The sequence below is a fragment of the Schistocerca cancellata genome, chromosome 8 (genome assembly GCF_023864275.1).
Source record: "Schistocerca cancellata isolate TAMUIC-IGC-003103 chromosome 8, iqSchCanc2.1, whole genome shotgun sequence".
NCBI lineage: Eukaryota > Metazoa > Arthropoda > Insecta > Orthoptera > Acrididae > Schistocerca > Schistocerca cancellata.
The window spans coordinates 113,300,978-113,327,208 of NC_064633.1; the positions used below are offsets into that span (position 1 = coordinate 113,300,978).

The 26,231-nt window shown below is 45.9% G+C and overlaps 1 protein-coding gene across 1 annotated transcript in view; it reads right to left on the reverse strand.

Annotated features, from left to right (window-relative positions):
- Positions 1–26,231, reverse strand: part of LOC126095410 (semaphorin-2A-like) — a 532,909-nt gene that overhangs the window by 89,989 nt on the left and 416,689 nt on the right. The window contains exons 7-8 of the mRNA XM_049910208.1: positions 16,770–17,000; positions 11,019–11,255 (exon numbers count right to left, since the gene is read on the reverse strand). Coding sequence (XP_049766165.1) covers positions 11,019–11,255; positions 16,770–17,000 — 468 coding nt within the window. The remainder of the gene's footprint in view (positions 1–11,018; positions 11,256–16,769; positions 17,001–26,231) is intronic.

Below are 26,231 nucleotides of genomic sequence, written 5' to 3' on the forward strand. Positions count from 1 at the left end.
CTGCATTTCTTGGGTTTTTATTTAAATGGTCATTTTAGAATATAAAGTTGCTACCCTTCCACCGTAAGAGTTTTCTTTTAAAAACAGGTTGCATTTTTGGTGACAAGTATTTTTTTTTTTTTTTTTAATGTGAGCGTTGTGTACCATTTCCATCCCTCCTACGGGGTGCATAGATTATGTGTTTGTGTGAGTTGTTAAAATTTTTAGTTTAAAGGAATCTGGTGTGTTGCAGATTTGCACCAGTATAGTCTTTCAGAGGTTGTCGTGTGCGGTCGTGACGACGGCCGTGTTAAAAGGGAGCGGCAAGCTTCTCAGCCCGAAAGCTCATACAGTAAAAAAAAAAAAAAAGTTATTTCTGTCTCTGAATAAATTGTAACTTAATATTTAGAGGGTGCTTTCTGATTATGATTTTTAAATTTTTAAATTTGTTTTGTTTTGTTTTTTTTCTAAAAAAGAAAGGGTTTTTAGGAATAAAATTCCCACTTGTTGAAATTTAATTTGTTTCCATCAGTTACCCACTGGCAACTACTTCCACGCTCACATAGTGTGATTAAATGTGTTAATGTTCTTGATGAATCGCTGGTAAATGAAGGTAAGTTCTTTAAGAAAAGATTTTGAAAGTAAATTTACATTTCTTCCAGTAAATGCGGAAACGTGAACTACTGCGACGGTATTACCAACTGCGTCCAAACAGAACCAACGTACTCTTATTGTTTTCTTGGATGCTGAAGCATAAACACTGGTAGACATTTGTTGGAAAAGGAAGAACGTGTGGGCGGCATCATGTCTGTGGAAAAGCATCGTTGTGGAATGGTGAACCAACATCTGTGCTGGTGATGCTCACCCTGTTCTTTGATTACTAGGCCCCATTGCTTATTGATTTCATGAAAGTCTCCATGACTGGGGAACGGCACTGTGAAACTCTAGAGAAATTATGGTGTGCAGTTAAGGCGAAACTGCGACGGGGTGCTGCTGCTACGTGATAAAGCACGTCCCTATGTCACTAATGTCCTACGCAGATGTTACACCAACTGAATTGGGTGACACTCGAGCATCCGCACTGTAGTCCTGATTTCTCCAGTGCCAATATCATGCCTTCGGTCCCCTGAAAAATGCCTTGAAGGATCGACGATTCCTGTCAGATGACGATGTGCGGCAGACAGTTATATATTTCTTCACACAACAGGACATGCCGTTTCAAGAAACGCATATTTCAACCTGCTGCGCCGACAGGATGACTGCATCACTGCTCAGGGCGATTTTGTCTGATTGAAATACCATTTCTGGACTGTGTGGCATTCGAACGGAAACTTTTTGATAGTTCCTTGTGCTTCTTATTTAGTGAAGGCGGTCTTACCGGCAGGATTAGAGCCTTAAGGCTTTTTATAACATTTAACCAGAGTTACTTTGTATGTTTACACACAACACATGCCTTAAAACGGCACGCTCCAAGGCAGGAGGACACGACATGGCGAAGATGTTCACTAGTAGCAACACACTAGCACAGCTTTGCACGATGGTACCAGCTGAACGCCGCTGCCCGCCTGTCGCTCAAGCCCGACTAGTTATCAAAACCGCGAACACTTCAGTACGCGGCGAACGTAACATCTGCAACAGCAGTACTATAACAAACCGTCTTTGGTGCGTATAGACAGACGCTGGCTGTCCAGCCAGGTTGGTCAACAATCGGGTATGCGAGACTTCGAGTCGGCGTCCGTCACAGTGTGAGGCCGCTCTTCTCCAGGTCGTCTCAACAGTGCCTCATACCAGGGGGTCCAGTCGCTGTGAGATTAGACGAGGGTCGAACTGAGGCCCTTCTACCCACTGAGCCACTGGAGTGCCTGCCGGCGTCAGTCTGCCGAAGTCAGCCATCTTACACTCAGTGTGGTGTACCAGCATGCAGCATCAGCCCTGTAGTAGCTTGGTGCCAATCAGGGATGCTGACTGCGCAAAGTTGCACCCTCTCTGGGCCTTGCTGAGTGAAACAGTTGCTGGTGGATTTCTACATCGCTACACCGCCCTGTGCGTCGGTCGAAGTAAAATGGACATAATAATTAGTATAATGATTAGCTGATTAATAAAGTGATTCTTTTGTCTTCAAACGATTTTTGACTCATATTGTTCTATCATTCCCCATCAGAAGACACACTTCACAGCTGTTTAATGACAGGAAATAACAATAATAGTAATAATAATAATATATAGTAAAAGTAAAGTGAGGTAAACGTCCACGTTCTGACTGTATACAGGCCAACCGGGCCTGACCGATCTCCATGCCATCCTCTGTCAACAGCATTATCGGATACAGTATGGACGATCATGTGGTCAGCACACCGCTCTCCCACCCATTTTCGAGTTTCTTGTCCTTGGAACCGCCACTAATCGGTCGAATAGCTGCTCACTTAGCCCCACGAGACTGAGTGCACCCCATACCATCCTCCTACCAACCCTCCCACAACCCCCCCCCCCCCCCCCGCCTCTCTCCACAGACCCACCATCAACTACCCCCTGGCTGTACGTGTTTGCAGCTACTGGCGTCTGGGCCACCTCTTGTTGGGAAGCATGGGCATCGCTTGGCTATCATTATCCTGCGCAGAGCTCATGCATCCTGACTTAGGGCCGGCCGGTGTGGCCGTGCGGTTCTAGGGCTTTAGTCTGGAACCGCGCGACCACTACGGTCGCAGTTTCGAATCCTGCCTCTGGCATGGATGTGTGTGATGTCCTTAGGTTAGTTATGTTTAACTAGTTCTAAGTTCTAGGGGATTGATGACCACAGATGTCAAGTCCCACAGTGCTCAGAGCCATTTGGGACTTAACATCTGAGGTCAGCAGTCCCCTAGAACTTAGAACTACTTAAACCTAACTAACCTAAGGACACCACACACATCCATGCCCGAGGCAGGATTCGAACCTGCGACCGTAGCGGTCGCGCTGTTCCAGACTGTAGCGCCTAGAACCGCTCGGTCAAATCAGTGGAATACTTTTCAGACAAAATCTGAAAGATCAATGTATAAGATCTTACTTGGAGTGCAGAGGCTGGTAGAGTCATCCTGCATGAAGCCGAAAATAAGGGTCTCGACGTCCTGTTACGGGGCACACCCGCTGATACGTCATGCATTCAGTATGGATAATGAATTTGATCTTCCCGAGGCTATTACAGTCGCCACACAGTTGGGGGAAATTAATACTGCTAGAGAAGGGCGTAGTGGCCGTCGGGTACGGGTCCTCCCCCTTCCAGAAATGCGTGTTGGGTGGTGTCGATTGAAATAAGTCCGAAAAGTGGTGAACTACAGAGAAGGAGACTACCTCATCAGATCATGTAGATTTTAAGGAAATAATGATGTCATTAAAACTAAAATCTGCTATTGAATGATGGGTGGCCAAATCAAGCATGAAAAATGGGTATGACATCACAGATATAGTAATGAGAGGAGGTATCATCTACCTATAACAGAAACAACTGCTGACTGTAACTCTCAGGTTTATTACCATAAATCATCAAGATCTGAATTAACCACTCAGATAAACAAGGGAACAGTTAATAAATGCGCAAGGGATTGTAATTGCGAAATTCAGTCTTGTCATAATTGGGTGAGCACCATGAAAGTGTAATCATGAGAATAAACCAGCTATACGACCGATGACTGCAAAAGCGGTTAGTTACAGGAAGAACTCGTAAAAACAGGTACGAACGTCAGTAAGATTGCCAACGTACATGATGGGAACTACTAGCTGGCTGTGAAATATTAAATCTGTACTATTTGCCCCTGATGAAAGCTAACATCACATCCCTACCAAAGCAGTGTCTGCAATGCCGGCCCATTCGAACCACGCCCAGACAGCGTGAATATGGAGGGTGGCAGCAGAATCGACTGGAGATTGTCGTTAACCTCACCCTCTGTACTCAGTACTGAAGCGGAAACATGTTTTCTGTACGACAGCAATGCTATTCTGGCAGCTATTCTTCAATTCCCAAAAAGCAGGTGTTCTCTTTCCTAACACGCCAAGACTTGACTGTTTCTGTCCCAGCAGGAATTTTACAAGGCAACAGTGGCAGACATTGCGGATTCCATCCAATAGTAATTCTGTAATAAAGTTAAAACAAACTCCTACGCCTACGTATTTCACTATTATTAACCACTAGTGCTGTAGTATGGGATGGATGCCAAGAAAGCTCTCCCTCTACATGGTAGGATTATGAAGCTGACAAATAGGAAAGCTTACACGTAAGTACAAGTGAGAAAGCACGAACTCTACAGAAAATAGCATTGTGAACCAACGATGACCCCTGTTCCGGAAGTTTGAGCGTTCTTCTGAAGAATGGCTGCCGAGGCAAACGGCGTTTCACACGCTGCAGCATCTCTAAAGGGCCACACCTAATTAATCGAACAAAACCGTTTTTTGGCAGATAACGTCTGTGTATCACCTGGAGAGCTACCTGTGCTGGTAGTCAGCCTTCAGCTCTAATATGTTTATGATGCTTCTCCCTCTTCCTGTAAGTACACTTCTCTCTTGTCCCATCCAGCTTGAACTCCTTGAACTCTGCAGAAAAATAACAAGTCCTCACCATAATACACTGCTGGCCACGCAAAATGCAATACCCTGAAGGAAGCATCAAAATAAGATGGAATCCGCAGCAAGCGTTTGCGGCGACGAGAGATGCACATGATCAGCATTTGAGCGCTGGCGAACGTCACGTGGGCGTCGCCTGCCAGCGCTATATACAGGGGGAGCAGGCAGCCATGTGGACGCATTGAAATCGTTTTGTTGTGCGGCTGTTTTTTGTAACCAGCTTCAGTATGCCTCGTAGAAGACAGTGAGCGTCTTCTGAGTAAATGTGAGAGTTCGATTGAGGAAGAATAGTTGCCTATAGGGATTGCGGATCATTCTTCAGATAAGTTGCTGATCGTGTCGGATGGATACAAGCAACTGTGATGTGAATCGATAATCGCTAGGTGCAGGAGGGACCGACGGGACCCATTGCACCCACCTCGTTACGTCACTACGCATGATGGCAGGCATATTGTGCTCTCATGGCACATCATGAACCATATCACAACAAATTCGGGCTTTTGCGCAACAAGTAGTGTCCGCGCATACCACTCAGCGTCTTCCGCAGCAGGGTAGATTGTTCTCAAGGCGTCCATTGCTCCGTTTACCACTGAGTCAATGTCACAGGTGTTTGCGCCGGCTGTAATGCTTTGAAAGACGGACATGGACTCGCGATGGAACGACACTGCCTTTACCGACGAATCCCGAATCTGTCTGCACCACCACATTGGGCGGATTGGAGTCTGAAGACACTGTGGTGAGTGACTGTTGAACTGTTGTCTTATGCATCACCATACTTGTCCTACCCCAGTATTATGGACTGAGGTGGTATTGTACACCACTCCCGCACCCTCCTAGTACGCATTGCCGACACAATAACCAGCGAGCGTAACGCCTCTGAAGTGCTGGAACCTGTTGTCTTCCCACACATTCGGAGCTTTCCGAAGGCTACATTGCGACAGGATAATGCTTGCGTGCCACACGTGGCACGCAATGTTCAAGTCTTCTTCATCGCTCGCCTATCGAAAACACACACCCAGCAACACATACATAGTCTGTTCGATTCAATTCCAAGACGTCTAGCAGCATTTATAGCCAGTGAACCATGGTAAAAACTGCTGTTTTGAAGAGCGTGCCGTAGCGTGTAGTGTGTAGCAGTCGCCCTCCGTTTCTGGCGGTGGCGCCGCTGTGGCAATCACAGCTTTGGTGTCTCCCTATGATGGGAAAGGGGAAAGGTTGCCTGTTCACGTGTATTTAAGGGGCGCTATGAGCTCGCCAGGCACTCAGTCGGAGTCAGTCTGAGAGTCGGTGCAGTGAGCCGACAGAGTCAGTAGGAAAGCAGACACTCGCATGTTAGTCAATCGGCTCTAAGTCTCAGTCGCTGTACTGTTGGGTTGTGCACTGAGTAGGGTTCGTCGTTACTCCGCGGTTGGACGAGTTGGCAGTCAGCAGCAGGCACGTCCGCACGGTGCAAGTACGCGTCGGGACCGTGGTCGACACAGACGGAAGGCCGTTGGTCGATCAGTCGGCTGGTCGTCGGATGCCGACATGTGGTCTGGTGAGCCCTGACACCAATATCAGACGGGCAAGAGGTGGCAGCCAGCAACAGTAGGGTCCGTATGGTGTTAGTATTCGCAGGGACCGCTATCGGCGAAAGCGGGCTGTCGTTGGTAGTTTGCTCGGCCGGTCGTCTTAGTCGACATCTTGGATCCTCAGGATGAACACCATTATCCGAGTCGTGATGTGGTTGAACCTTGTTGGTTCGTTGGAACTGAGCAGCGACGGAATCTCCAGAGAGCGAAGCCAGGCCGGTTCTTTTGGCGGCGGGCACGCGCTGTTGCATTTCGAGGCGCTAGCTGCGAGAGCGACGTTTCGCTTTCCTCCGATGCAGGATCCTCAAGTTGAGTAATTAGTGACTTCTTTTAAATCTCGACTGTTACGATTTGTTCGTTATTTGTGGATTGTTGTTTCGTCAGCCGTTCACGCGTGTGATAACAAGTGGTGTGTGTTGTTGTCTAGAACCCGCAGCCTTTTTCCGTAGTGATTTGACAGTTGTGACGTGTTTTCTGTATTCTTTTAAACTTGTATTGAGTGGTGTTTGATGCCTTGACGTTGGTGAGGCCGAGTTAGAAGGTGTCAGTATCTCGGTTTACTCAACATCGGCCGATATTCTCTGTTGTTTGTGAAGTTGGATCTGACGGTTGGAAATCTGTCAGATGGTCTGACGGAGTGCTAGTATGTCTGTCGTTCGGAGCTGCCTCTGTCATGTTTGTCGGATTCGGTGTGTTAACGAATTTATTGCTTGAAGTGTAACGGCCTAATTCCTGAAATATTTTTTTTATCTTGCCTATCATCTTGAGAGGCGGTATATGTGTACTGTAGAGCATGTTTGGTCAACCTTGTATAATTTTATGTAAGGTGGCATTTCATTTGCCTTTATTTAAATGGTCATTTTAGTATATAAAGCTGCCAACCTTCCACCGTAAGACTTTTCTTAGAAATTAAAATCAAGTTGCACCTTCGGTGGCAAGTTAATCTTTAAATTTTAGTGTTTTGTACCATTTCCATCCCTCCTACTGGGTGGCTCGTTTTTGGGCTTGTGTGAATTGTTAAAACTTTTGATTTAAGGTAATCTGGTGTGTTGCAGATTTGCACCTGTGTAGTTGTTGTAAGCGGTCGTGACTACGGCCGTGTCAAAAGAGAGCGGCAAGATTCTCAGCCCTAAAGCTCATACACTCAAAAAATTGTTTCTTTCTGCCTCTGAATAAATTGTAACTTGATATTTAGAGGGTGCTTTTTGCTTATAATTTTAAATGTTTAAAAAAAAGGCTTTTAGAAGTAAAATTCCCATTTGTTAAAAGCAATTTAATTTTGTTTTCATCAGTTACTCCCTGGCAATTACTTCCGCGCTCACATAGTGTGATTAAATGTGTTAATGTTCTTGATGAATCGCTAGTAAATAAAGTAAATTCTTAAGAAAAGGTTTGAATGTAAATTCACGGTTCAGCCAGCAAAGGCGGCAACATTCAATTCTGATTTCATCATCTTCCTCACTTCATGTGGGGCTGTATTTTGAGTCATGTGATCTTTATACTCCGTGTTCTCTCGCAAATCAGTTTGGTTTTGTTACTTCCGTCATTCTTGTTGTTGGATTTTGGATGGACAGCTGTTTAAAAGAGAAGGGAAGAGAAGAGGCAGTTTAATGGGCATTCACTGGCATTACTAAATATTGTCTGCAGTTGCGATTCAGTGCAAGTTGTGTGACAAAATCGACCAAAGAGATGAGTGTACAGGATCATGAAATATAAAGTTAAGATCTTCTGAGTTGTTACGCCACGTCATATTTCCTACGACGATGAGCCACCAATGATAGCCACGATATTCTTGTTTCTCAAGCACAAAGGCGGGAAAACTCTCCTTTATAAGAGAACGCGATACTGGTCTCTGGAAGTTTTCTAGCAATAGTCAACACCGAAACATCCTGAAGAAGATCCCAGCAGAGGGGTCTAAACGTTGGTTATTTTAGAAGAAAATATGACGCTGCCTAACAACGCAGAAGATTTTTAAATTCAGCGACAACGGCCACGAAGGCCTGCAGACTTACATTGTGAAATGTGTCGTGTCGAAGCTTTGTCATATAACAGTATTCATGAGAAAAAATAACTGAAAAGTTATTTCTACTTTACCTGTTGATAAATACAGGGAAAACTAACCGCATGATAGATATCACACCACTAAATTTATAGTAACAATTAACAAAATAAAGATAATGAATGTACATATAACTCTAGAAGCAACATAAAAAACATGATCAAAAACTACTTATCTTACGATCTTAGTGGGTAAGGTACACAGCTAATCATGTCCTAACTTTCTTAGACTTTTTTTTTGTCACTTGCGCAGGCGCTTGTGTAATATATCGACATCTCGTTTGTATTGTCTCACCTTGCTCACGTGAACATTTTTTTCATTGGCAAATGTAATTTAAAATTTTCTTTTGAAGTCAGCTCAGTGATTTGATATGGACAGGGTAGTTGGTTAGAAACTTCTTAGTTTTACCTTCAGCGTATATGGGTATTGTTAACAACACCCGCTGACCAGTTCTGTGCTGATGCAGCTTCTCTAAGGATTTTGTGTGGGCTCAGTTCACCCTTTGCCAAACTTAACGTAAAGGTTTTGCAAATACCTTCACTAACTCACTATTAGCTTTATCATGTTGAAGGGAGATGGCGTCACAGAATAATCATCTACCTTATTTTAATGTATTAAAATATTCCGGCCTTAGAACGTTATAAAAGTGAACTAATGTTTAAAATACTTGTGGTCAGCATGTCTGGTTGCCATGCGGAGGACACGGGTTCGATTCCTGATTCCCCGGGAATATTTCCTTGCTGGGAGAACTGGAACGGGTTGCACACAACCTCGTGTTGCCTACTAAGGAGCTGCTGGAATGTGATGTAACGGCTTCCATATCGCATCCAAAGACGCCAGTGGCAGAGGACGACATGACGCTCGGACGATTCAGATTGTCTCATCAGTGTCTGAACCGGGAGGTTTGTCTGCTTTTACGTTAGAATAATAGTAAATTTAATGTGTTGCTTATCAGTGTATAGATTGAAAAAATTATTTCAAACAGAATTTGAATGTAACTAAGGAAAATTTGAATTACAGTACGGGTTATACTAGCGGCATTGTTACCAATCCTGTCTGTGCTGTTAATAATAATAGTAACTAATAATAACAATAACAATAATAATAATACTACCAACGGCCAAATGAATTTATGGGCATACATAATAGATAGTTTATGATGCAGATCTGGTGGGAAATGAGGATACATAGTAATAATGGAGGTAACGACTACTATAGAACAAGGATAGATATTATTGTCTTTGGTAGATATCCCATTAACTGTCTTCTGAAGCTGGAGCTGTTATTTAGTTCTCTATCATAATGAGGCAGGTAATTTGAGTGTCGTGTGTATATTACTGGAAAGGACTTAAAGAAAGTGACTAATGATGGAGTAGGACAAAGAATTTTTCTCGCATGCAGACGGGTGTTTTTGGTGTTGTTCAGATAGTTAAGCTAGATACGAACTAGTACACATTAATTAGAGGGTAAAGAGGATGGTTTGTTTGGAAATTTCGCCACATGTCTGCACGTAGCCAGCATAGCTGTGAATAAGGTAGTGAAATATGGTAGGAAAGTGGAACGTGACAGATATGTCGTATGTCGGCAAACATCATCAGTTCCAGCCTCTGTAGAGTTTCGTTAGTAATCCTTCCGAGAATAACACAGCTGTAACAAAAAAAAAAAAAAAAAATGAAGCACTTGGGAACATGCAGATTTCTTTTTCAGTCCAAAGAGTGAATAATTGTTTATATTATTGAACGGCATGGAGAGGTGCTGATGCCTTCTGGCACACTCTAATTCTGTGCTCAGTCCAGTTTAGGTTTTCATGTAATATTTCTGGACATTTTAGTGGGGTAAATAATTTTATACAAAGTGATACAAAAGGTTGTGCACAAATTCCAAGAGCTTCCGGAGGAGTCGAATTACAAGTTTAGAATGCGAAATTATGGCGCTGGAAGGAATCCTGAGCCAACGAAATCTTTGGAATGTCGGGAAGAAATAGGAAAATCTATTCAAAAGCGCCTTCAATTCAGAAAAAAGAATTTACTGTTTAATCCAACTAGGCGGAGCACCTGCACACTTCTCTGTGAAAGTACGTGACGATCTCAGTGCCACATATCCCAGACGTTGAATCGGAAGATGAGGTCCAATTGCTTGACCACTTTCTTCCGCTGATCTAACACCTCTTGATTTATTTGTTTATTTATTTGTTGTAGGGCATATTAGCAGACTCATTCGTGTACGTAACACCAGTTTCCGATGAAGAAACATTGTCTCCATTTTGAACACCTTCCGTGATGTACAACATTGTTGAGAGAAAATAATACATTACCTTTTATGAACGTAAGATGCGTATGCATTGATTACTCTTGTTGTTACTGAAAGTTCCTACTTGTCTGTGGCACAAGATTACTTTCTAGATCGTAAGTTTTTTTTCCGCGGTTGTTGTGTGATGACTGCTCTGTCAGCTCCTTCACTCTCTACCCAGTCTCTTGAATCACCATATATTTGTCATTTTTAAAGGAATTTCTGGCTATTTTGCATAGAATGACTTCCCAGGACCACGTGGTTTTGGATGGATTGAGCGTCAATCCTATATTCTCTACCCATTATTGCATAATGCAAACAGGTCGGCATTAACATTCTCGATAACTTTCAGGTCGATTGGTTCTCTATTCTGATTTAACCATAGGTCATCAACATGGCTGTAATATTTACAATGAGACAATGGTGATTAACATTTTATTAGGTGAGTTTGCTGACTGTACAGCTGTATTCCTTGTGTACTGGGTGAATTGGCACAGTGTCGTCATTAGTGGTGAAGCAGCACTGACCAGGCAGTGTCTGGGTGTCGTTGACGCACTCGCCGGGCCGTGGCTCCGGCACCTTGCCGGAGGGGAAGGGCAGCCACGCAGAGCTGCTGGTGGCCTGCTCCTTGAAGCGGCCCCGGAACGCCTGCTGAACGTCACGGAGGGTGTAGGCGCACACCGCAGAGCCAACCAGGCCGGTGCTCGCCGTCGTGAACGTCGCGTAGAAGCGAGACCCCTCGCCGGGGATCCTGTACACGTCCTCTGAACCAGGAAGACATTTCACTTGAAATAACAATAAAATTTGACAGGTCAGACAAAAATCAAGCTCACTAGACTAATGTCAATTAGGTTCTGTCATGATCAAGCGGTGGGAGAATGTCATGGAAAGGTCGAATGAAGATTCCTACACGATGTAGCTACGAGGGCAGTTCAATAAGTAATGCAACACATTTTTTTCTGAAACAGGGGTTGTTCTATTCAGCATTGAAATACACCAGGTTATTCCCCAATCTTTTAGTTACACAACACTATTTTTCAACGTAATCTCCATTCAATGCTACAGCCTTACGCCACCTTGAAATGAGGGCCTGTATGCCTGCACTGTACCATTCCACTGGTCGATGTCGGAGCCAACGTCGTACTGCATCAACAACTTCTTCATCATCCGCGTAGTGCCTCCCACGGATTGCGTCCTTCATTGGGCCAAACATATGGAAATCCGACGGTGCGAGATCGGGGCTGTAGGGTGCATGAGGAAGAACAGTCCAATGTTTTGTGAGCTCCTCTCAGGTGCGAAGACTTGTGTGAGGTCTTGCGTTGTCATGAAGAAGGAGAAGTTCGGGAACAAACCTTTGAATATCCCAACTGGTGAACAATTGTGACAGCACTACCAACAGAAATGTCAAGTTGAGCACTGAGTTGTTTGATGGTGATCCGTCGATCATCTCGAACGAGTGTGTTCGCACGATCCGCCATTGCAGGAGTCACAGCTGTGCACGGCCGGCCCGCACGCGGGAGATCAGGCAGTCTCGCTTGACCTTGAGGCGATGATGACACACGCTTTGCCCAACGACTCAACGTGCTTTTGTCCACTGCCAGATCACCGTAGACATTCTGCAAGCGCCTATGAATATCTGAGATGCCCTGGTTTTCCGCCAAAAGAAACTCGATCACTGCCTGTTGTTTGCAACGCACATCCGTTACAGACGCCATTTTAACAGCTCCGTACAGCGCTGCCACCTGTCGGAAGTCAATGAAACTATACGAGACGAAGCGGGAATGTTTGAAAATATTCCACAAGAAATTTCCGGTTTTTTCAACCAAAATTGGCCGAGAAAAAAAATGCGTTGCATTACTTATTGAATTGCCCTCGTATAACAAAGAGAATTATTTTATGGAGTAAGAAGATTGTCTCCAACGGAAAGAGCATTAACATGTACACTGATCAGCGAGAGCATTATGACCACCTACCTGATAGCCGATGTGACCACCTTATGCACGGATAACAGCGGCGACGAAGCAGTAAGGCCTTGGAGGCTCACTGCAGGTGTTATCACCACATCTGCACACACAAGTCGTCTAACTCCGGAGAGGAGGGTGATGAGCCCCGACTCACCACGACCAGTTACTTCCAAGATGTGTTCGATCGAGTACCGATCTGGTGCGTTGGGGGGCCAACACACCAGCTGGAACTAACCAATGTGTTCCTCGAACCATGCCATCACACGCCTGGCATTGTGACATGGTGCATTATCTTTTTGAAACATGCCACTGCCGTCGGGAAACATGATCGTCATGAATGGGTATACCTGGCCTGCATTCATCGTACGATACTCCTTGGTCATCATGGTGGCCTTGCACGAGCACCACTGGCTATCACGGATGTTCCCCACAGCATGATGGAGCCAGCGCCAACTTATCTCCGCCCCGCAGTACAGGTGTACACCTGCTGTTCCTCTGGAAGACAACGGATTAGCGTCCTCCCATTGGCATGATGAAGAAGGTAAGAGGATTCATCGGAAATAAGTGTCCACGGAATAGAAAAGCAACTGGAATCGCTCAACAGAGGAAAGTCCACTGGACCTGACGGGATATCAATTCGAAAGAACTTGGCCCCCTTCTACCAGCCGTGTACCGCAAGTCTCTAGAGGAACGGAAGGTTCCAAATGATTGGAAAAGAGCACAGGTAGTCCCAGTCTTCAACAAGGGTCGTCGAACAGATGCGCAAAACTATACACCTATATCTCTGACGTCGATCTGTTGTAGAATTTTAGAACATGTTTTTTGCTCGAGTATCATGTCGTTTTTGGAAACCCAGAATCTACTATGTAGGAATCAACATGGATTCCGGAAACAGCGATCGTGTGAGACCCAACTCGCTTTATTTTTTCATGAGACCCAGAAAATATTAGATACAGGTTCCCAGGTAGATGCTATTTTCCTTGACTTCCGGAAGGCGTTCGATACAGTTCCGCACTGTCGCCTGATAAACAAAGTAAGAGCCTACGGAATATCAGACCAGCTGTGTGGCTGGATTGAAGAGTTTGTAGCAAACAGAACACAGCATGTTGTTATCAATGGAGAGACGTCTACAGACGTTAAACTAACCTCTGGCGTGCCACAGGGGAGTGTTATGGGACCATTGCTTTTCACAATATATATAAATGACCTAGTAGATAGTGTCGGAAGTTCCATGCGGCTTTTCGCGGATGATGCTGTAGTATACAGAGAAGTTGCAGCATTAGAAAATTGTAGCGAAATGCAGGAAGATCTGCATTGGATAGGCACTTGGTGCAGGGAGTGGCAACAGACCCTTAACATAGACAAATGTAATGTGTTGCGAATACATAGAAAGAAGGATCCTTTATTGTATGATTATATGATAGCGGAACAAACACTGGTAGCAGTTACTTCTGTAAAATATCTGGAAGTATGCGTGCGGAACGATTTGAAGTGGAATGATCATATAAAATTAATTGTTGGTAAGGCGGGTACCAGGTTGAGATTCATTGGGAGAGTCCTTAGAAAATGTAGTCCATCAACAAAGGAAGTGGCTTACAAAACACTCGTTCGACCTATACTTGAGTATTGCTCATCAGTGTGGGATCCGTACCAGATCGGGTTGACGGAGGAGATAGAGGAGATCCAAAGAAGAGCGGCGCGTTTCGTCACAGGGTTATTTGGTAACCGTGATAGTATTACGGAGATGTTTAACAAACTCAAGTGGCAGACTCTGCAAGAGAGGCGCTCTGCATCGCGGTGTAGCTTGCTCGCCAGGTTTGGAGAGGGTGCGTTTCTGGATGAGGTATCGAATACATTGCTTCCCCCTACTTATACCTCCCGAGGAGATCACGAATGTAAAATTAGAGAGATTAGAGCGCGCACGGAGGCTTTCAGACAGTCGTTCTTGCCGCGAACCATACGCGACTGGAACAGGGAAGGGAGGTAATGACAGTGGCACGTAAAGTGCCCTCCGCCACAGACCGTTGGGTGGCTTGCGGAGTATAAATGTAGATGTAGATGTAGACCACTGCGCCAAAGCCCACTGCCGATTGTCACGCACCCATTTCAGTCGTACTTCAAATGGTTCAAATGGCTGTGAGCACTATGGGACTTAACATCTATGGTCATCAGTCCCCTAGAACTTAGAACTACTTAAACCTAACTAACCTAAGGACATCACGCAACACCCAGTCATCACGAGGCAGAGAAAATCCCTGACCCCGCCGGGAATCGAATCCGGGATCAGCCGTAGTTGCCGATGTCGTGGTGTTAACATTGGCACATGCATGGGTGGTCGGCTGCGGAGGCCCGCCATTTGGAGTGTTCGGTGCGACTGTGTGTTCAGACACACATGTGCTCTGCCCACTATTATAGCCTGATGCTAATTCCATCACAGTTCGCCGCCATCCTGTTTTACCAGTCTGCCCAGCCTATGACGTCCAACATCTGTAATGAGGAGTGGGCGCCCAGCCCCAAAACATCTAGACGTTTCACCCTGGTTCCGACACGTGTTAAAGGCACGCTCCAAAGAGCTCCTCCAACAGCCTACGGTTCGTGCAGTTTCCGAAATGCTGGTGCGGAGCTTCCGGGCCATCACAATCTGCCCTCGATCAAACTCAGATAGATCGCGGGCCTTCCAAATTCCGTACACGGACTCGCCCACTAATACTACATTCACCGTGTGTGTATCTTACTAGACGTAATTCCTCATCAGGTGACGCTGCTATTGCCTGGATGGGTTTATATCGATAGCAGATCTGGCTGATCAGTGTAGCTTTCGTAATGTAAGAGGTGTGTAAACAAAGTGATGTAACTGACTTTTGTCTCCTGTCCTATTCGAATGACAACTGACCATTGCCGCCTTCAAAGGAGTTGCCTTGGGAAGCCATACACTGGAGACGATTCTTCCACTCCTCATAGCGGTGCTAGAACTCGGGTATTGGAATAAACTTCAGCTGCTCAGTTACAGTCACTGCAATGTTATCCTCAGCCCCAATGCAACATTCGTTGAGGTGTGTTTACATTCTGACTGCGGTAGTGACACTTTCCAGAAATTGGGAATGATTTTCAGTCGATTGCTTGCAGTCTACGAATCTATCCTTCCTCACGTCCTCTAGATCCCGAATGAGGTTTGTCGGAAGTATATTTGAGCTGATATTTCTCATTCCCAGTTCATTGGTCAATATCTGATGAACGGTTGTCAGTTCAACTATGCCCCAATCATTGTGACTATCAAACGACGATCGGCCCTCACAAGATCCCAGACCATCGTTATTTGCATGAGTTCTTGAAACCGAAGGCTATCCACTGCCAGTTTCATTTTCCTTCTGCAAACGCCTTAAACCACCTAAACGTTTGGGCCCTTGACAAAACACTCTTTCCGTAGGCAAGTAGAAGTAGTAGAAGTTTTTAATCGTCCTCATTGCGTTGTGTCCAAGTCTGAAGCAAAATCTGGTTCGTCTCCATTGCTCTCATTGACAGCACAAGCAAAACTTTCTTCGACAGTAAAAAAAAAGAAAAAAAGAATTGACATGTCCTCCTCCAACTCCTAGTCGCGCGGTCTTAGGCGTCTTGCCACGGTTCACTCGGTTGGGCCCCCCCCCCCCCCCGCCTGCCCCCACCCCCTGTCGGAGATTCGAGTCCTCACTCGGGCATGGGTGTGTGTGTTCCCCTAGCGTAAGTTAGTTTATGTTAGATTAAGTAGTGTGAAAGCCTAGGGACCGATGACCTCATCAGTTTGGTCCCATAGCAACTTATCACAATTTTCCAAATTTTCTAAGTCCGTCATCAACAGTGTCCCCGCATAGAACACAACGCTATCAGTCTCATTACTTTATTTACACACCTCGTATTCTTTCATCTTTGGTTCCATACTTATTATAAATGTTCGAAGGAAGACATTAATTCCAACAGTGCTGTACACATGCTGAGAATAGCATTTATTCATACCACCATTGACCAAGTTAGGCCGTACAAATCCCTTAAAGTCAAGAGATGGAGAACGCGCTGAGCTTCTTTCTTAGGTTGAAAGCTTACATGATATTTACCAGCTTTCTGATAATCTCATGATAAGATATTTTGGTTGTTTACATAGGGTGATAACTGCCTCATGTTTAGAAATTGCGTGACCTTAATTGACGGCTATGTAGTTGAAACTAGTCATTGGTGCTATAAGTAGAGAAAGTTCTCAATAAATATAAAGTACTGGTCAAAATGATGCCACCCTTTAGTCGCATTATTAATTGTTAAAATATGATGACGATGGGTACTCACGTATCTCGTCGAAGTAGAAGGGGAACTCGCCGGGCAGGGAGCAGTTGAGGCGCGCCTTGAGGAAGGTGGCCCAGTTCTGCGAGAGGATGTTCTTGCCGCCGGTGTCGCGCTTGCAGACGCGCGCCACGCGCGAGTAGACGCGCTTCCCGCAGTTGATGTACTCCATGGCCGGCTCTCGGAAGAAGAACAGCACGTGCTCTCCCACGTCGAAGGAACCCACGAAGTTCGGCTCTGCGGGCAAGTGCCAATAGCGGTATTCCCAGAATCTTACTTTTACACCAATGCATGTTTGATCAGGAAAATTTTCAAATCTATAACTTTCCCCTTATTGAATCGAACAGTTTGATCCAAAGAGAACTACCACACCATTCGTCTGCAGATTTTGCGTTCACAGCGTATGACTCTTACTGTACTGTTTGCTTCATTCCATGAACAGTTGGTAATGAAAAGATTATTGCTGCTGTGTCTTTTCACAGTACTGCAGAGAGTGCTAGGTTGTGTAACTTACACTAGTGGCCATTAAAATTGCTACACAAAGAAGTAATGCAGATGATAAACGGGTATTCATAAGACAAATATATTGTACCAGAATTGACATGTAATTACATTTTCACGCAATATGGGTGCATAGATCCTGAGAAATCAGTACCCGGAACAACCACCTCTGGCCGTAATAACGGCCTTGATACGCCTGGGCATTGAGTCAAACAGAGCTTGGATGGTGTGTACAGGTACAGCTGCCCGTACAGCTTCAACACGATACCACGGTTCATCAAGAGTAGTGACTAGCGTGTTGTGACGAGCCAGGAGCTCGGCCACCATTGCCCAGTCGTTTTCAATTGGTGAGAGATCTGGAGAATGTGCTGGCCAGGGCAGCAATCGAACATTTTCTGTATCCAGAAAGGCCCGTACAGGACCTGCAATATGCGGTTGTGCATTATCCTGCTGAAATGTACGGTTCCGCAGGGATCGAATGAAGGGTAGAGCCACGGGTCGTAACACCTCTGAAATGTAACGCCCTCTGTTCAAAGTGCAGTCAGTGCGAACAAGAGGTGACCGAGACGTGTAACCAATGACACCCCATACCATCACGCCGGATGATACGCCAGTATGGCGATGACGAATACACGCTTCCAATGTGCGTTCACCGCGATGTCGCCAAACACGGATGCGACCATCATGATGCTGTAAACAGAACCTGGATTCATCCGGAAAAATGATGTTTTGCCATTCGTGCACCGAGGTTCGTCGTTGAGTACACCACCGCAGGCGCTCCTGTCTGTGATGCAGCGTCAAGGGTAACCGCGGCCATGGTCTCCGAGCTCATAGTCCATGCTACTGCAAACGTCGTCGAACTGCTCGTGCAGATGGTTGTTTGCTTGCAAACGTCCCCATCTGTTGACTGAGGGATGGAGACATGGCTGCACTATCCGATACAGCCATGCGGATAAGATGCCTGTCATCTCGACTGTTAGTGATACGAGGCCGTTGGGACCCTCCTGAACCCACCGATTCCATATTCTGCTAACAGTCATTGGATCTCAACCAACGTGAGCAGCAATGTCGCGATACGATAAACCGCTGTCGTGATAGGCTACAATCCGACCTTTATCGAAATCGGAAACCTGATGGTACGCATTTCTCCTCCTTACACGAGGCATCACAACAACCTTGTGTGAATGCCCTGAAAAGCTAATCATTTGCATATCATAGCATCTTCTTCCTGTCGGTTAAATTTCGCGTCTGTATCACGTCATCTTCATTGTGTAGCAATTTTAATGACCAGTAGTGTAGTTTTGCTTCTGGCGTAGAAAGAAAATGCCATCAGAGAAACGTATCACAACTTTATACTGTAGAGAAGCTCGAAAGTCCCGTGATAGTTTACACATTTCCTTACACTGAACCCACGAGTTACAATAAGCTCTAGTCGTAATATAGATCTCATCTTATGGCTGCCTGAATAACAATACCTCTGCTGACCACACTTTGTACTACCACTACGAAACTTGCACAAACGTTCACTCTACAGCACTTCTTTTCTCAGGTTAAGGGACGCGCGGTCTGAGGCGCCATGTCACGGATTGCGCGGCCCCTCCCGCTGGAGGTTCGAGTCCTCCCTCGGGCATGGGTGTGTGTGTTGTCCTTAGCAATTTGGTCCCTTCGGAATTCACTTGAGCCATCACCTGCCGGCAGTATTTCTGGCCCTTGTTTTGACCACAATCGAGGAAGATTCTTCCTACACGTCGGTCAGCTGAAACTTGTTGCCAAATAAAATAAGCTTGGAAACTTGAAAACTGAAAGTCTTTCATTGGACATCCTCTACCAAACTTCCAAGTCCCGCAACCATCTCTAAAACATGGACATACAGTTCCTCTATTCAGTTCCCTGCAGAACTTCCTGAATGGACGTTTCCCGGTAGTATAGGCCTCCTTTAGTATTCGTCAACCCTGGGACGACGAAACAGAACTAGTTGGACGACTGCAGAGTAAACGTCGAATAATTGATCAAACTGAAAACCCCCCGCATTTTGGAAGAGTGGCATTTATAAGCTTCCAGGAAAATGACAATATATTGTCGACAAAAATGATGTATACTGCAGGAAATAAGTAGTTTGTTTACAAAGGCCATCCGCCTGATTTCATTATATTGTACACGACCCTGTGTGTGAAATTTGTAAGCAGACAGGCCAGCAACCACTCTGTCGTAGCTGCTGTCCTGTGGGGAGGTGTGTCACCAGGCGTTCTTTGTTACTACACTCAAACGAAAAGCGAACGGACTTACGAGACAACTCAACAAACACACATATCATGGCATGGGAACAAATTTTGTTAGGGACAAGTAGTTCACAGATGCTTCTCGGCGGCACTAGGCGTCCTTTTATATGCGTTATGCTCCTGAGAGGTGGCAGAGTGTAAAGAACTCCGCGACGTGGATATACCTTATGTGTTGTATATAACACATAACACATAACACATTTCACCAGGCAACGCCGGTCAACTGCTGTTTGTGTATGAGAAGTCGGTTGTAAACTTTCCCCATGTCAGCACGTTGTGTCACCACCGGCGTCAGCCTTGTGTGAATGCTCTGAAAAGCTAATCAGTTGCATATCACAGCATCTGCTTCATTTCGGTTAAATTTCGCGTCTGTAGCACGTCATCTTTGTGGTGTAGCAATTTTACTGACCAGTAGTGTATATGCCTGGGTGTGAACTTAATGGTACGCAAAAGGATTCCCCACTTAAGGCTTTTCCTATTATGTGTTAATGACCATTTTGAGATGACAGACGACATAACCTAATGATGCTGCAAAATGGACGGTTGTACGTCATCAGGTCAATAAAGACAATTATTTTAGAAAATATGATCAATAAAGTTCTGCATTACGTCTAGAACATATGGCAGTAGAGGGAAAATAATAACGTAAAACGTGCATGCTTGATCCGTTTTTATCGGAGTTGATAAAGTATCCGCATCTGCATCACGTGACATGACACACACATTCTCGAAGACTGTAATAGATACTTGCCGAGTATATGACACGGCGCCCTGTTAGGCAGAAGAGCGAAATGTAATAGGTCACACGCCTGGGGTACGCCGCGGGCCCGGAATGGGCTGTCGCAATAAAAGTAACAGCTCCCGGTAATGGCGGTGCGGCCCGCCTTAACGCCCACGCGTGGCGCGAATGCCCGGTGGCGGCGGCTCGAGAAAGTGCGACTAGCTTTCTCCTAATGGCCCCACTCTGCCGTACGTAAAGTTATTTCTGGCGAGCAGTAAAACCTTGAAACGGATAAAAATTTGGCGTAATAATCGTATATTTTACAGCCCTGCGAGGCGACGGCGGCCGGGCAATATACGAGGGCGGGGCTTAAGTCGGCGCGTAACGACCCCAATAAATGCCGGCTCGCCGTTTATTTGCATTAGGTCGCGAACGTGCCGCGGATCCGCAGCTAGGAGAGCGAAAGGCGCCGTCAAGCGCCACGCGCCACGCGCCGCGCGTCACCCAATTACACGGATTAGCGCTTTACGACGCGTGCCGCCCCTAGCGGGTTGGTGGGAGTGGCATCGGTCCCGTGGAGGCGCCGCCTCAGAGGGCACCGGTGCTACGGCAGCTGCGGTGGGGGCGACCTCTGCCACCTGCTGTCGAACCGCTCCCCCGAAAACTGGAGCCAGTACAGCTCGGGTAAAACATACACTACTGGCCATTACAATTGCTACATCACGAGGATGACGTGCTACAGACGCGAAATTTAACCGACAGGAAGTAGATGCTGTGATATGCAAATGATTGGCTTTTCAGAGCATTCACACAAGGTTGGAGCCGCTGGCGACACCTACAACGTGCTGACATGACGAAAGTTTCCAACCGATTTCTCATACACTAACAGCAGTTGAGCGACGTTGCCTGGTGAAACGTTGTTATGATGCCTCGTGTAAGGAGGATAAATGCGTACCATCACGTTTCCGACTTCGATAAATGTCGCATTGCAGCCTACCGCGATTGTGGTTTATCATATCGTGACATTGCTGCTCGCGTTGGTCGAGATCCAATGACTGTTAGCAGAATATGGAATCGGTGGATTCAGGAGGGTAATACGGAACGCCGTGCTGGATCCCAACGGCCTCGTATCACTAGCAGTCGAGATGACAGGCATCTTATCCGCATGGCTGTAACGGGTGGTGCAGCCACGTCTCTATCCCTAAGTCAACAGATGGGGACGTTTGCAAGACAACAACCATCTGCACGAACAGTTCGACGACGTTTGCACCAACATGGACTATCAACTCGTAGACCATGTCTGCGGTTACCCTTGACGCTGCGTCACAGACAGGAGCGCCTGCGATGGTGTACTCGACGACGAACTTGGGTGCACGAATGGCAAAAGGTCATTTTTTTTTGGATGAATCCAGGTTCTGTTTACAGCAACATTATGGCCGCATCCGTGTTTGGCGACATCGCGGTGAACGCACATCGGAAGCGTGTATTCGTTATCGCCATACTGGCGTGATGGTATGGGGTGTCATTGGTTACACGTCTCGGTCACCTCTTGTTGGCACTGACGGCACTTTGAACAGTGGACGTCACATTTCAGATGTGTTACTATCCGTGGCTCTACACTTTATTCGATCCCTGCGAAACGCTACATTTCAGCAGGATAATGCACGACCGCATGTTGGAGGTCCTGTACGGTCCTTTCTGGATACAGAAAATGTTCGACTGCTGCCCTGGCCAGCACATTCTCCAGATCTCTCACCAAATGAAAACGTCTGGTCAATGTTGGTCGAGCAACTGGCTCGTCACAATACGCCAGTCACTACTCTTGATGAACTCTGGGATCGTGTTGAAGCTGCATGGGTAGCTGTACCTGTCCACGCCATCCAAGCTCTGTTTGACTCAATGCGCAGGCGTATGAAGCCGTTATTCCGCCCAGAGGTGGTTGTTCTGGGTATTGATTTCTCGGGATCTCTGCACCCAAACTGCGTGAAAATGTAATCACATGTCAATTCTGGTATAATATATTTGTCCAATAAATTCCCGTTTATCATCTGCATTTCTTCTTGGTGAAGCAATTTTAATGGACAGTAGTGTATTCTCGTGGAAACCGTCGCAATGTTATTGCCTGTATAAAGAGCGCCTGGTCGTGTGTAAAATATGCTAGCGGTAAGACACAGTCAGCCCTTTCTCTTCGCGATAGCAATGGAAATACTATCGATGACAGTGTTGCTAAAGCAGGATTACCAAACACATCCTTCCGAAATTCATTCACCAAAGAAGACGAAGTAAATATTCTAGAACTCTAATCGAGAAGAGCTACCTACATATCGTAGAAGTAAATGTCCTCTGAGCAGTGAAGCAACTTAAATCACTTAATAAAAGCAAGTCTTCCGAGTTAGATTCTGTACCAGTTAGGTTCCTTTCAGATGCAACAGCTCTACACTTAATAATCACATTCAACCGCTCGCTGCACGAAAGTCCCGTACCCAAAGAGTGGAAAGTTACATAGGTCACACCAATATTCAAGAGACCCAATAGGAGTAAGCCACTAAATTGCTGGCCTATATCATTAAAGTCAATATGGTACAAGATTTGAAACATAAATTGTGTTCGAACATTATGAAGTACTTGGTAAGAGAACGGTCGATTCACGCATAGCTAACACGGATTTAGAAAACATAGTTCTTATGGAATACAACTAATTCTTTAGTCGACAAGGCATTTCAAATTGATTCAATATTTCTGGATTTCCAGAAGGCTTTTGACGCTGTACCTCACAAGCAGCTTGTAATCAAACTGCGTGCAGATCATCAGCCCCCTAGAAGTTAGAACTACTTAAACCTAACTAACCTAAGGACAGCACACACAATCATGCCCGAGGCAGGATTCGAACCTGTGACCGTAGCGGTCGCGCGGTTCTAGACTGAAGCGCCTAGAACCACTCAGCCACAATGGCAGCCTATGGAATATCGTTTCATATATGCGAGTGGATTCGTGATTTCCCGTCATTGAGGTCACAATTCGTAGTTAATGACGGAAATAGTAATCGCGTAAAACAATAGTGATTTCTGGCGATCACCAAAGTAGTGTTATGGGCCCTGTGCTGTTACTTTTCAGTATAAACGATTTATGAGACAATCTGAACAGCCACATTAAGTTGTTTGCAGATGATGCTGTCATTTATCATCTACTAAAGTCATAAGAAGATCAGAAACAACTGCAAAACGATTTAGATAAACTATATGTATGGCGCGAAAATTGGTTATTGACCCTAAACTATGAAAACTGCGAGTTCATCCACATGAGTGAAAGATGGAACCTGTTAAACTTCGGTTACGCGATAAATCAGTCAAATCTGAAAGCCTCAAATTCAGCTAAATACCTAAGAATTACAATTACGAACAACTTAAATTGCAACGAACACGCGCAAAATATTGTGGGGTAGTCGAACCGAAGACTGCGTTTTATCGGCAGAACACTTAGACGATGAAACAGATCTACTAAATAGACTACCTAAGCTGCGCCTGTCCGTCCTGTTTCGGAATACTGAGCGATGTGGGACTCTTACCATATTGTATTAACGAAGTACATGGAGGAATTTCAAAGAAGGACGGCATGTTTTGTACTATCGAGAAATAGGTAGAAAATGTCAGGGATAAGATATAGGATTCGGGGTGTAAATCATTAAAACAAAGACATTTCTCATTGTGGATGGATCGTTTCACGAAATTTCAGTCAGCAACTTTCTCCTCCGAATTCGAAAATATTTTGTTGACTCAGATGTTCGTAGGAAGAAACGATCATCATAATAAAATAATGGAAATCAGAATTCGCACCGAAAGATATAGCTGTTTTTTTTTTCGACAGTGGAATAATAGAGAATTAGTGTGAAGGTGGTTCAATGAACCGTCTGATAGTCCCTTAAGTGTGATCTGCAATGTAGCCATGAATATTTGATGTAAATGACCAAGAATAACTCCCGCGCGCTACGAGGGGCTCTCGTAAGGTGTTACTTAACACAATCATGAAATAGACTTGTACAGCAAATTTGTTATCTGTCTGCTTCTCCCTGGAACACTCTGAAATCCCCCGCCCCACATCACCGTAGCACGCTGGTAGAGCAAACGAAAGAGAGCAGCCCATCTCTGCTACATCGATTGTCCACCCAATTTGTTTTGGCTCCTCTAACGTACATATCCAACAAAAGATATAAGACTAATAAACTTACGTATATCTCCAGTAATTAAGTCATTAGCGATCAGAGTCAGTAACACAAAATTATTGCTGCATTTCAGATAAAATCAGTATTACCTAACGTACACGAATGTACACTCCTGGAAATGGAAAAAAGAACACATTGACACCGGTGTGTCAGACCCACCATACTTGCTCCGGACACTGCGAGAGGGCTGTACAAGCAATGATCACACGCACGGCACAGCGGACACACCAGGAACCGCTGTGTTGGCCGTCGAATGGCGCTAGCTGCGCAGCATTTGTGCACCGCCGCCGTCAGTTTCAGCCAGTTTGCCGTGGCATACGGAGCTCCATCGCAGTCTTTAACACTGGTAGCATGCCGCGACAGCGTGGACGTGAACCGTATGTGCAGTTGACGGACTTTGAGCGAGGGCGTATAGTGGGCATGCGGGAGGCCGGGTGGACGTACCGCCGAATTGCTCAACACGTGGGGCGTGAGGTCTCCACAGTACATCGATGTTGTCGCCAGTGGTCGGCGGAAGGTGCACGTGCCCGTCGACCTGGGACCGGACCGCAGCGACGCACGGATGCACGCCAAGACCGTAGGATCCTACGCAGTGCCGTAGGGGACCGCACCGCCACTTCCCAGCAAATTAGGGACACTGTTGCTCCTGGGGTATCGGCGAGTACCATTCGCAACCGTCTCCATGAAGCTGGGCTACGGTCCCGCACACCGTTAGGCCGTCTTCCGCTCACGTCCCAACATCGTGCAGCCCGCCTCCAGTGGTGTCGCGACAGGCGTGAATGGAGGGACGAATGGAGACGTGTCGTCTTCAGCGATGAGAGTCGCTTCTGCCTTGGTGCCAATGATGGTCGTATGCGTGTTTGGCGCCGTGCAGGTGAGCGCCACAATCAGGACTGCATACGACCGAGGCACACAGGGCCAACACCCGGCATCATGATGTGGGGAGCGATCTCCTACACTGGCCGTACACCACTGGTGATCGTCGAGGGGACACTGAATAGTGCACGGTACATCTAAACCGTCATCGAACCCATCGTTCTACCATTCCTAGACCGGCAAGGGAACTTGCTGTTCCAACAGGACAATGCACGTCCGCATGTATCCCGTGCCACCCAACGTGCTCTAGAAGGTGTAAGTCAACTACCCTGGCCAGCAAGATCTCCGGATCTGTCCCCCATTGAGCATGTTTGGGACTGGATGAAGCGTCGTCTCACGCGGTCTGCACGTCCAGCACGAACGCTGGTCCAACTGAGGCGCCAGGTGGAAATGGCATGGCAAGCCGTTCCACAGGACTACATCCAGCATCTCTACGATCGTCTCCATGGGAGAATAGCAGCCTGCATTGCTGCGAAAGGTGGATATACACTGTACTAGTGCCGACATTGTGCATGCTCTGTTGCCTGTGTCTATGTGCCTGTGGTTCTGTCAGTGTGATCATGTGATGTATCTGACCCCAGGAATGTGTCAATAAAGTTTCCCCTTCCTGGGACAATGAATTCACGGTGTTCTTATTTCAATTTCCAGGAGTGTATATCGAATGGTTAACTATGCTGGCAAGTTCATTATTTGCTATTGCGGCTTTTGGCTTCAGCTTTTGTATCGCATGCCAACATTCAGGCGATCTTTCATTTAGTTCCTGTAACACCAGTCCAAAGCCTATACGAATGGTTTCAAAGAAGTCAGGGAAAGAATTAAGTAAAGTTCACACAACTTTGTATAGAGATACTTGTTAAATCTACAACAACAAA